Source organism: Staurois parvus, unplaced genomic scaffold (assembly GCF_062004578.1).
Source record: "Staurois parvus isolate SC_StPar_1 unplaced genomic scaffold, SC_StPar_1.0 ptg000165l, whole genome shotgun sequence".
Classification (NCBI taxonomy): Eukaryota; Metazoa; Chordata; class Amphibia; order Anura; family Ranidae; genus Staurois; species Staurois parvus.
In genome coordinates this window covers 1814026-1826495 of record NW_028317961.1, presented here as the reverse complement: position 1 = coordinate 1826495, position 12470 = coordinate 1814026, and the positions used below count along the sequence as shown (strand labels likewise).

At 37.3% G+C, this 12470-nt stretch overlaps 1 protein-coding gene across 6 annotated transcripts in view; it reads right to left on the bottom strand.

The window, feature by feature from the left end:
• Nucleotides 1–12470, bottom strand: part of LAMA2 (laminin subunit alpha 2) — a 1220316-nt gene that overhangs the window by 988709 nt on the left and 219137 nt on the right. For all 6 annotated transcript variants that reach the window (XM_089676131.1, XM_089676133.1, XM_089676134.1 and 3 more), the window contains exons 2-3: nucleotides 7868–8038; nucleotides 145–257 (exon numbers count right to left, since the gene is read on the bottom strand). In XM_089676131.1, the coding sequence (XP_089532257.1) occupies nucleotides 145–257; nucleotides 7868–8038 (284 nt within the window). The remainder of the gene's footprint in view (nucleotides 1–144; nucleotides 258–7867; nucleotides 8039–12470) is intronic.

Here is a 12470-nt window from a genome sequence, read left to right as displayed (position 1 = left end):
GTTACATTTAATCTTAACAAGCAGTTTGAGATCTCATTTTACTAATGTCTTTATTCCAGAGCTTACATTAGTGCATAAGAATATCATATTGCAATCAGAAAATCAGAATTGTTACATGTATGGTCAGGAATACAGTTTTCTTACCTGTTGGAGATCCAGTGTAATTGTCACATAGTGGTACTGGATCCCATTTTTAATGCTTGGACTTTGCCACCATGATCTTTTACCATTGATAGCATGAGCAATTGGATAATGTACTATAAAGAAAAGAAAAAAATGTAATTTTCCACATGCATACTACATCAGATGAGAAATTAAGTATTCAGTTCTTTTTGTTCATTTGCATAATTAGAAATTAGGATTTGTGATTCAGCTATTTGCTGAAGATTTGTTTTATTAGAATTGGCTAATTTACTGTGCAGAGAAACTGCTGAAAATACAAGTGACTAAATTAATATTTACAATTTTTTTTATTAAGCCATTCTTTTTCAGGCTACCAGAAATTCATTTTCATTACTATATAAACTAATAAGTAGCCATTTTAATATTTACTGGCTGAAATTGGATGAGTTACATTTTTAATATTAGTTGCTGTACACTAGAAATGGTGGTCCTAGTTGCCTGTGATGGCCTTGCATAGGACACACATTCTACTGACTACAATCAGTGTCAAAAGGAACATTTCCCTGGCTTCTTTTGCAGCTCCCACACATTTAAGGAGTGTTCTGTACTTTTTGTATATTGTATTATAATCTTATTTGTAGTAGTATGTTGTGCCACTATATGTTATAGGTAGTTTATGAGTTATACTTTTTATCATTACAAATATAAAAGTGACACAGGCACAACACTACTAAAAGGTGAAATTTAGGTATGCATGTGTTATACCTGGCTGATCGGGGAATGTTTTGCTTTCATTAAGAAAAAGCAAAGGGTTCTATAAATGGCACCTGTGCCAAGTAAGTAAACTCCTGTGTTTAGTAAGCAGTTCAGTACAGGACCCATTAGCTACAATCACTGTAGTAGTAGTGCTTACTACATTGATTTCCAGCTTCCACAGGTATTGCCCAGGTATAGGACATACATACTTACATTTTTCCAAGCTGGACCAAAGTAACTATGCTAACATATGCATACCTAAATTTGTGTTGTAAAATGAATGGTACCACAATGAGTTAACACGTACCGCAATCCACCACAACCACAAACCGCAATCCACCATGACAGAAAAGTGTGATTTGGCCCTAAATCATTGACCACACATGTGCCTCCACCATATTTGTATTATAATACTTTTGAGTGCTATTAGCAAAGCATCATCCATGTATGTGCAGTCCACTTTCTTGAATTTTGATTTACTACCTAATAAATATGATTGAGCATTGGATTGCATTTTCCATTTACAAAGGCTTGCCCAACTGGACTTTAATTTTACATCAAATAAACACATTTAAGGTCATTTATTACTAAATGTTATTAAAGTCTTAAAGTTTTTTTTCTTTGAAAAGCATATTCTTTGCCATCTTGGTATATAAAAGGGTCCTTAGCTTATGAGTGGAAGCAGTGGTGTCTCTGTACAAATGTAACACACTCCCTGCAAGTCAAACCTATAGCTCTAATCAGCAGAGCTCGCGTGCCCTGGTGATTGAAGAGCTTTAGGTTTTACTCAGCAGAAGATATGTATAACATCTGCAAAGAAACCATTGCTTCCCAACAAACACCAAAGGTTTTTCTCTCCAGCACAACAGCAATGAACAAGTTGTGGCTACTAAAGAAAGTCAACTGTAAATCGCTGAATACCTTTTGTTTTGATGTATGTGTAAGCTGATCTAAACAGAACAGCTTTAAGGGACATTTGATTGGTATTACTAAGTAAAAGAAGTGGGGGACAGAAAACTTGTAAATTAGAAGTCCAGTGACAGAAAACCATTGAGGCTCAGAAAAATAGATAATGCCATTTATCAGTTTTAACAGCCCTGAAACCTTGTTTTCCTTTATTGCTTAGTCTTCCTCTGACTTGCATATTGTAGTTTTAGTTGATCCTAATATTGGTAGCACTGCTAATGGTCATCTGGAAGACTGACCTCAAAAAGACAATTAATACACATCAATCGTTTCAGTCAGTAGATCAACTATATGAGCAATAACTGCAACTTGAAAAGCTTTGCTGTCATTTTCTTACTCCTTACTTTACTCAACTTCAGCCAAAATTAGTTCTATCTGTAACAAATGAGAGAAGTTCTCTATATACTTGCCAACATCCCTGTTATAGGAATATGTAAATATGAAGACCATCCCTCTTTCAACTGGGACTTTAAGTGCAGCAGAATGTCCAGACCAATATCTTACATTTATGTAAAAAATAATTTTATTTAAAATAAGATTAAAAAACATGCAATAAAATACAGATTGTACAGAAGTGACAGGCGATCAATTGAGGAATGCATGGATATATTTAAGGATTTATATTTAAGGATTAATTATGGAATACAACCATCATAGCTAATGGTAAAAATCCAAGGAGAAAGAGCATAAATCAACACCCGATGCGTTTTGTGAATTTATCTTCTTCAGGGGTGTGTTTGCTGATTCTGGAATTTTTTGTCCACTATGTATGGAAAAATAGGTTTAGATCAGTTTCCATCTCTGCATCTGGGTGCTACTCACTACATATAAGTGATCTGATCAGTTCCCTTTTTTTTCTTTTTGTTCCTATATGGATAATATACACCATTATTATTTATAATATTGGAGCTCCTCCTTTCCCATGTGGTGACCCTTGTGACTGTAGAGCCTCTGGAGTAAAAGCACACTTGTCCCATTGTGGGCCTCGTCCGACGACAGCATATTTACCACATCTATGTTTTTAGTTATGGCGATCCAAACCTATTTTCATACATAGTGGACAAAAAAATTCCAGAATCAGCAAACACACTTACCTGAAGAAGAGCTGTTCTTGAAACATGTCAGGTGTTGAGTGTTGGTTTATGCTCTTTTCTCCTTTGATTTTTTCCGTTAGCTATGATGATTGTATTTCACCTTATCACCTGGCAATTCTGTACAATCTGTATTTTATTGCATTTTTTAAAATCTTATTTTAAATATTTTTTTTTTAAATAAATGTAAGATATTGGTCTGGACATTCTGCTGCACTTAAAGTTCCCATCGATATAGGGTTTTTCTTCATATTTACGTGTTACTGGGATGATTTCAGCTTCAGATTTATCTAATCTACTGTATATTATAGGAATATACACAACAAAATTCAGTCCATTCTATGGAACTTTATCGGCAAATTGGAGGGGAGGAGATGTATTTTCCAGAATTGTTTATGCAGTCCTCATCAAGCATAGGCTAATCATATTATGCCGCAGCCAAAGAGAATCTAAATTCCTCAATGTCATCAGAGCAGAAAAAGCTGTGGCGTTCACGGGTCAGGAAACGATGTGGTGGCACGTTGGTATGAGTTCTTCGATATATTTTAATCTCTGTGTGTTGTATTGGTGTATCATACCGTATTATCTGCAGAGTCATCCCTGAAGAAGGAGCAACATAATTAACCACTTGCTGACAGCAGATAGCCGAAATGATGGCCTCACTGTTGCCGGCCAGTTCTGGGTGGACGTCATATGACGTCCTCCCAGAATGCGCCCGGGGGCACGTCCCCGGCGATCTCCGTGATTGCTGTGTCTTACAGACACAGCTGATAACGTAGTATGGTAAAAGGCCAATCACAGTGGCCTTTTACCACATGATCAGCCGTGTCCAATGACACACTGATCACTGGGAAATGCAATTGCCGGTTATCGGCTGCACTTTCCTCATGCTGTCACAGCAGTGCCCAGCAGTGTCACCCATCTGTGCCCAGCAGTGCCACCCACCTGTGCCCATCAGTGTCCACCAGTGCCCATCAGTGTAGCCCAGCAGTGCCATCCATCAGTGCCACCCAGCAGTGCAACCCATCAGTGCCCAGCAGTGCCGCCAGTCAGTGCCCAGCAGTGCCAACAGTCAGTGCCAATCATCAGTGCCAGCTCATCAGTGTCACCTATCAGTGCTGCCTATCAGTGCCCATCAGTGCTGCCTATCAGCGCCCATCATTTGCGTCTATCCGTGCCACCTCATCAGTGCCGCCTATCAGTGCCCATCAGTGCTGCCTATTAGTGCCCATCAGTGCTGCCTATCAGTGCAGCCTCATCAATGCACTGAGGAAAAATTACCTGTTTGCAAAATGTTATAATAGAAACAAAGAAAACCTTTTTTTTCTGATTTTTTGCTCTTTTTTTGTTTATAGTGCAAAAAATAAAAACACCCAGTGGTGAGTACATACCACCAAAAGAAAGCTCTATTTGTGTGAAAAAGATTATAAGAATTTCATATGGGTACAGTGTTGCATGACTGCGCAATTGTCATTAAAAGTGTGACAGCACTGAAAGCTGAAAATTGGCCTGGTAAGGAAGGGGGTATAAGTGCCTGGTAGGCAAGTGGTTAAACAACAAATAACCCGCACTACTATACACACTAATTGTCTCCAAAACATGTTGGGTACTCACTCAGAGTCTCTGCAAACATACAGAATTAATTTGTATTGTAATTGTTCTAAACAAGTCTACTATATAACAATACTGTATGGATATATTGTAATTTACAATGTCTTACAATATTGAAGATATAATTATAATAAAAGATATTTTGTAATTTTTGAAATTTTTCCAATTTGCCTATACAGTGACATACAATGGGGTGAATTTTGTTGTGTTAGTTCTATCTGTGACCCTCATCGGGAAGATTTTTCCAAATTTCCTTTCTAAGTGACATCTATGCAAGAAATGGTGGATGTGGTAATCAGCTGAACAGGAACAAATGGACAGAAATAAAAACACAGAAGTTCCAATACTTTTCCATTTTACTAAAAATTATGTTTTTTTTTTCTTTATCACCATTGGAGAGATTGTCCATTACTTTCTGTTCTAACAGGAAAAGAAGGAAACCTTTAATTCAGAGGCTGGCAAGCAAAACAGATAATTATGAAAAACATACAAACAAAATGTATTTAAACCTTTGGCAGGTTTGTTTTTGCATTTCCAGCTATACACCCAAAATGTAATTTTGGGTTCAGGTACATTTTAATGAAAGAGGATAACACTTAGATAAGTAAATATAGGATACCGAAATACTTTAACTTGTACATCTTTGTAAGAACGGTTTTGTAGTATGACTTTCAGAGGATGTTTACATATTTGCATAGAATGTGCATGGTTTTCTGTAACCTCCAAAAGAATGTACAGACGTCCTTGATGCTTAACTTGATTATGCATTGTGCTAGAATATGCTTAAAAGTGTAATACAAAAAATGTGAAAATGTGTGTATAGTCCAAAAAAAGGTTATTGTTAAACTATCATTCATGTACCTTTTTGTTTTCAGATGTGAATTGTACCTATTGTTAGTGGACAGTGTAGCCTGTTATTAGTTTTGTTCTGTTTTTCAGGTATGTTAAAAAGAAAAACGGCTTTGCATCCACACCAGAACTGTAAATGTCTAAAATAAGAACAATACATTGCTTTTTAGAATTGCAAAATAAAATATCCAACTTTGGCTTGTTTGAAAACAAAACAAATCAGTCAAAAGCAATGAGCATGATAAATTCAATCTAATTCCAATATTCATTCCAACCTTCTCAGGTCAAATGGATGGTAGATTTGGTAATGAAAAATAGTAGATGAATGAACAATTAATTGTAATCCTCATTATGAAGGCTTAATCGTAATTAATTTGAGGCTCTGATAAATTGCTGGCATTTGAAGTGAAGCAGAAATTATATCTTCCATAAGGACAATGCTGAGACGTTAATGTGGTTAATGTGGTTTGAAATGTATCCTTCATTAACTCTTGGCATGGCTGCTTCATTTAAACAACAGCTACAGAGTTTCTGTGTATTTCAAACTGCAAAGCTTTCCCTTCTTCCAAGCTCAATATAATCTTAGATTTTACTTGTACAATCTCTATACTGGTCTAATACACTGCGGGTACAGATACTAGCAATTTAAAGTGGGCCTGAGCTCAATAAGTGAAGATTTGCTTTGCTAAAAAAACATTGATTGTGTTTTGGTAGTAACCATAAAAATTTACCTGGACATCCTCCATAAAAATAGCAGCCTATTTCTTTGTATGTGTATGTACATAGGCACTACTGTGCCTACCTCTCATACCTGTATATCTGCAGTGTGAGTTCTAAGGCACTGCTGCTTTTGGCTTGGTGATGTCATTACTGTGCTATTTGCTGGAGAAGAACCTGTAATGCAATCATTTTCATACTTTTGCTTTGTTAATTATCTGCAATTGTGTTTCCTCCAGCTTTCCTGCTGCTTCTTGAATATTATTTGACCCATTTGCAAGTTACCAGTTATCAAGGGGGCAGCTCTGATATGAGAAAGCAAACCCTTGCTTCTGCCAAGATGGCGGCCCCCACATAAGTACAAAACAAGATATGGTAAGTCAGTAATGGGGAAGAGATCATCTGCAGGTAGACCACACCAAAACTGCTGGCTATTTTTTTGTCTCCTTCTTAGCCTTTTTGGGGCAAACATTCCACAGTACAGGTCCTCTTTACCTGTTACACTGTAGAAAGAATCACCATCTCATAAAACATCTAACCCTACTGTTTATTAGAATACATTGCTTTTTGCTTTCCTTCAGCCTCCACATGCAACAGTCAATTTATCATCTTGACTCAGTGATAGATTTAAAATTGCAGAAAGAATGTGAACAAATATATATGATGAAAGATTATTAAATTTTACTTATAAGAATATTGATGCACAGTAGTTATCTTTTGTGATTTCACATACTACAGTCAATGGAATAATAAACACCTTATTGAACACAATGTGTAAAGTGTTACAGCAGTTCTTAACAGATCACAAACACTTTGGGAATAGCCAATATGCAGGCACACATCAGATTTTACTTATGTGCATGTCTGCTTTGGTCAGTAAGACTTACTATGAGACTAACCAGTGTGCTTGGCTACGGACAGCTGGCCAGTGGCAGGCTGCACTTAGTAAGTATGTCTCCTTACAGGAGGTGTGTTCATTAAGGAATATCAAATGCTGAGTCCTGTCTAAATATACTGTTGTTTCCAATCCGGAGTGTTCTGACTTCAGTTTGTGAACTTTTGCTGAATAGTGTTTGTGTGCTTTCAATGAATGCATACAGTATGCAAGCATATCTCTATATGATATAAATGTAATTGATCATATGATCAGACAATGTATGAGGCAGGAACAATATAGATAACCTCAAGACACAGAACAGGCTTAGTCTATAAAACCAGTTCAGTTATTCATGTTCTACTTTCTAATTGTTTTCACCACTTGAAGATAGTTACACGCGTATTATTAATGCAAATAATGTGTCTAATTTACTAAAAAAGTAGAGTATCACTTAGTGTGATTTTTTGCTGTGCAAGATGAATCTTCACATATTAATGAAGGAGGTGAAAAAATACCCAATCTGCATTTTTGCATTGCATTTTTTTTTCTTGTACATGATGGTCAGCACAATTTCATCTCAATAAGTGAAAATTAACTTTGCAAAGAGAATATTATTTAGCTTATTAAGTTGAATGAAGCTAGACTCATGTTAATCATCCAATCATGTGCAAACAAAATTCATGTTATTTCAATTTTTCTTGCATGTGATAGGTATTCTTTGCAAAGTGAAATTTCACTTTGTTTCACCTCCTTTGCTATGATAAGTAAAAATTCCCTTTGCAGAGTAAAAAATGACTCCTCTACTCCTTTAGTGGACCAATCCCAATGCATTATCCTTACTAAGAAATAGTAAACAAATATATTGTTTAGCACCTACAGTTTTCATCAGGGGATGTCTGGTCACAGGTGCGGCACTGTGGATGCCTCACAGGTTGTCCATGAACATGCTCTACCAACTTGCAAAACATCTCAGGTCCATTTTCACCACATGTGGCATTTGTTGTGATTATGGCATTAGAAGCAAGATTGAGAACTGCGGGAAACAATCCTGGGAAAAGAAAGAAAACAGTTCGATTAAAGGGTGTACTTTTATCTCAGAAACCACTTATACCATTTTCTTCATGTTAACTTTACAACTTCACCATATGTAAGCTATGCTGTTCTAGAAAGTCAGTGATAGTTCAAAATAGAAAAGTGCTATGGCAGCAGAGACTCTGTTCTGTTGTTTTATATTAGCTTAGGATATACTGCATTTGTAAGTATAACACACTTAACAAAGCTTTGATTTAGATCTATGATATACCATATATTAGACTACGGGTGAAACTCAAAAAATTAGAATATCGTGCAAAAGTTAATTTATTTCAGTAATGCAACTTAAAAGGTGAAACTAATATATGAGATAGACTCATTACATGCAAAGCAAGATAGTTCAAGCCGTGATTTGTCATAATTGTGATGATTATGGCTTACAGCTCATGAAAACCCCAAATCCACAATCTCAGAAAATTAGAATATTGTGAAAAGGTGCAATATTCTAGGCTCAAAGTGTCCCACTCTAATAGGCTAATTAAGCCATAATACCTGCAAAGGGTTCCTGAGCCTTTAAATGGTCTCTCAGTCTGGTTCAGTAAGAATCACAATCATGGGAAAGACTGCTGACCTGACAGTTGTGCAGAAAACCATCATTCACACCCTCCATAAGGAGGGAAAGCCTCAAAAGGCTTAATTACCTGATTAGAGTGGGACACATTGAGCCTAGAATATTGCACCTTTTCACAATATTCTAATTTTCTGAGATTGTGGATTTGGGGTTTTCATGAGCTGTAAGCTATAATCATCACAATTATGACAAATCACGGCTTGAACTATCTTGCTTTGCATGTAATGAGTCTATCTAATATATTAGTTTCACCTTTTAAGTTGCATTACTGAAATAAATGAACTTTTGCACGATATTCTAATTTTTCAACATTGTAGCATTTCAAATATATGTCAATATATTTGGGAAGAATATTTTAAAAATATTTTTCTTCCATATGGGTATGTAGGCCACAGTTTCATCGGGTGAGACCTGGCAGGTTTTATTCAAGAAATAAAAATCTGAGTGTAATATTTCAAGATAGAAAATAGAAGTATTGAGTATTGTACAGAATCTATGCATAATATGTTAGCGCATTTACTGGACTGTAACAGGCAGACACCAGGAATATGTTAATAAAACAATCTCAATTAGAGTGTACTACTTCACAGAAAAAAGTCAGACATATTGTACTGACTCTATACACACAATGTAAGCACTTTTACTAAGCTGCAGTTTTACACAAAGAGACTAGGCAGGTGTTAAACAATAAATCACAATTAAAGGGAATTATTTCACACAAAAAACAATCTGAAATATTATACAGACTCCATGCACACTATGTAAGACTATTTATTAGAGTCAGGGGAGGTGTGTGGACAGCAGCTAATGTGAGTGCAGGTGTGCAGCCCCGCTCCTGCTCTGACATGCTAGGAAGCAGTGCACTGCTCGAGCAATGTAAGACTGCACTAAAACTGGCCATACATTATACAATTTTCTTGAGATTTTTGGTTTAGATTTACCAAAAACTATATAATAGGAGGTCAAACCTAAACAACACTTTCAATTGTATCCAATTAGGCAGGCCCTTGCACTACATAGTTGAAGGTAAATCTAAAGGAAATTGGGGAGAAATTGGACAGAAAATTGTATAGTGTATGGCCAGCCTTAGACTACAACCTGGCTGGCTGACGCTGAGCTGAGGAATGCTGCAATCTGGGGTGACAATCTTGAAATCAGAGTGGCTTGGTGACTGGACTGTTGGACAGGCAGGTAGGCCTGTGAACACCCTGGGAGCCCATGTGGTGCAGAGTTCCTGGCTGGAGGAGTGTAGCAGGTGTGTAGCCATCATATACAGCTTGCATACACAGCCTGTCTGTGAGCATGACAATGGAGAAAGGAGGGGAGACAGCGCTGCAAGATGGTGCCAGCACACACTCTAAGTGGGCTGTGAAAGATAAGGGGAAGGAGGCTGCAGCTAAGCTTGAGCGATTTGCACTTACACCATCAAAGGGGCATCAGCCTCTATTACCACCAGGTAAGTTCCTGGTGGGACCCTCTCCAGCATAGAAAAGCTCAAAACAACATACAAAGCCCACAGAGACAAACAATCAGGGGTTGTGGCAGCAATGATGAACTCCTCAGAAGTGGATGAAGTGACAGAGAAAGAACCTTCCCTAAGAGAAGTCCTTAAAGCAGTCAATAAGTCCTCCTTGCTTGAGATGTTTGACCAGCTCAAGAGCATTACCCTTCCTTAGATATGACTGGCAAAAGGTGCTGGAACGCACAACAGAATTGGAGGACAGGATTAGCATGGTGGAAGATGATATCAACCCGATGAGACAGGAGATGAAAGCAATTTGAGAAAAAGTAAATATATATGCATCTAAAGTGGAGGACTTGGAAAACGGGCTACGCAGGAACAATATATGAATTTGGGCTTTCCTGAACAAAGTGAGGGCTCCAATATTATTGAATTTTTAGAAAAATGGCTGGTAGACACTTTTGGAAGAGACTCCTTTACAAGTCTGTTTGTCATAGAAAGAACTCACAGCGTGTCTTCCAGGTCTCCACCACCAGGTGGTCATCCTAAGTCCCTACATATTAAAATGTTACATTATAAGCACAAGGCGACTATATTGCAGAAAGCCAGGGAAATGAAGGAAATATATGATGTAGCTAGAATCTCCCTGTTCACAGATTCCTCCCCAGAGTTGCAGAAAAAAAGGGTCAGGTTTGTAGCGGTTAAATGCAAGCTGGAGCAGTTGAACATGTCATATGCTATGTAAGATTCTTCATGGTTATGGGTTGCAGCCTTTGGGGAAACTTACTTTTTTGGTGCTCCAGCAGCAGAGGTGGCATGGTTGGAGAAGAATGAGAAAAGGATTTGCTCAGAAAAGGACTAATTTTCTATTTAAACATTTGTATATATTAGGAGGATGGAATAATTGAGAAATCCTTTTGTTTGTTTCTTTTCCAGAGCGGGATTAGGGAGTATATGAAGGTAGACAGCATGAGGTCATTCTCTCTTTTTATACATGAGTTTTTTTGTGTAGTTGTTTTCCTTTTTTTAGCGTGTATTAAGGATACTTCTGAATGGTTACACATTAATAATAGAATATATATTTTACATGGGCAAGTATTAGGTTCCACTTTAAATGATCCTTCTTTAAGCCTAGGGAGGGCCAGGTAGTGTATATGTGTGATAGAAAGGGGGTTGTTGTTGTCTTTTTTTCTTTCTTTATTCTGTTATTTTGTTTTCCTTTTTCTTTGGTTATTATTGTTTCTTTTTTCTTCTTCTTTTCTTTTTTCTTTTTATAAATAGTCCTTCTATAGGAGGTGTATCATTAATAAAAGGTAGACTGGGGTATAAATGCTTTAAAAGATTATACTTGTTCATGGTCTTTATAATGATATAGATGTATCTACCAGATTAACTAGAAGGGGGATAAAGGCACTGCTTGATTACTATTACATTATATTGTTATTATATTATGGTTGAGTAATATGTTGAAAGAGAAAAGGAGATAGAAAACACAGCCAGATGTATTATGTTTTTTTGTTTTTTTTTTACTGTTTTTATATTTTTCTGTGTGGAGTATTTTATCTAATATTTGCATATCTGATATATATGCACTGCATGTTAGGTAAAACCATAAATATATTATATTGCCAAAAGACACAGCTCTTAGGAGCTCAGTGAATTCAAGCATAGTACAGTGATTGGTTGCCACCTGTGCAAGTCCATCCGTGAAATTTCCCTGCTACTAAATATACCTTTTGCAGCTATAACAGCTTCAACTCTTCTGGGAAGGCTGTCCACAAGGTTTACAAGTGTATCTATGGGAATGTTTGACCATTCTTCCAGAAGCGCATTTGTGAGGTCAGGCACTGATGATGGACTAGAAGGTCTGGCTTGCAGTCTCTGCTCTTATTCAAAGGTGTTCTATCTGGTTGGGATCAGGACTCTCTGTAGGCCAGTCAAGTTCCTCCACCCCAAACTCATCCATGTCTTTATGGACCTTGCTTTGTGCACTAATGCGCAGTCATGTTGGAACATGAAGGAGCCATCCCCAAACTGTTCCCACAAAGGTGTCCAAAATGTTTTGGTATGCTGACACCTTAAGAGTTCCCTTCACTGTAACTAAGGGGCCAAGCGAAACCCCTGAAAAACAACCCCACATCATAATCCCCCCTCCACCAAACTTTAAACTTGGCACAATGCAGTCAGGCAAGTACTGTTCTCCTGGCAAGCGCTAAACCCAGACATGTCCATCAGATTGCCAGACAGAGAAGAGTGATTCGTCATTCCAGAGAACACGTGTCCACTTTTCTATAGTCCAGTGGCATTGTGCTTTACACCACTGCATCCAATGCTTTGCGTTGCACTTGGTGATGT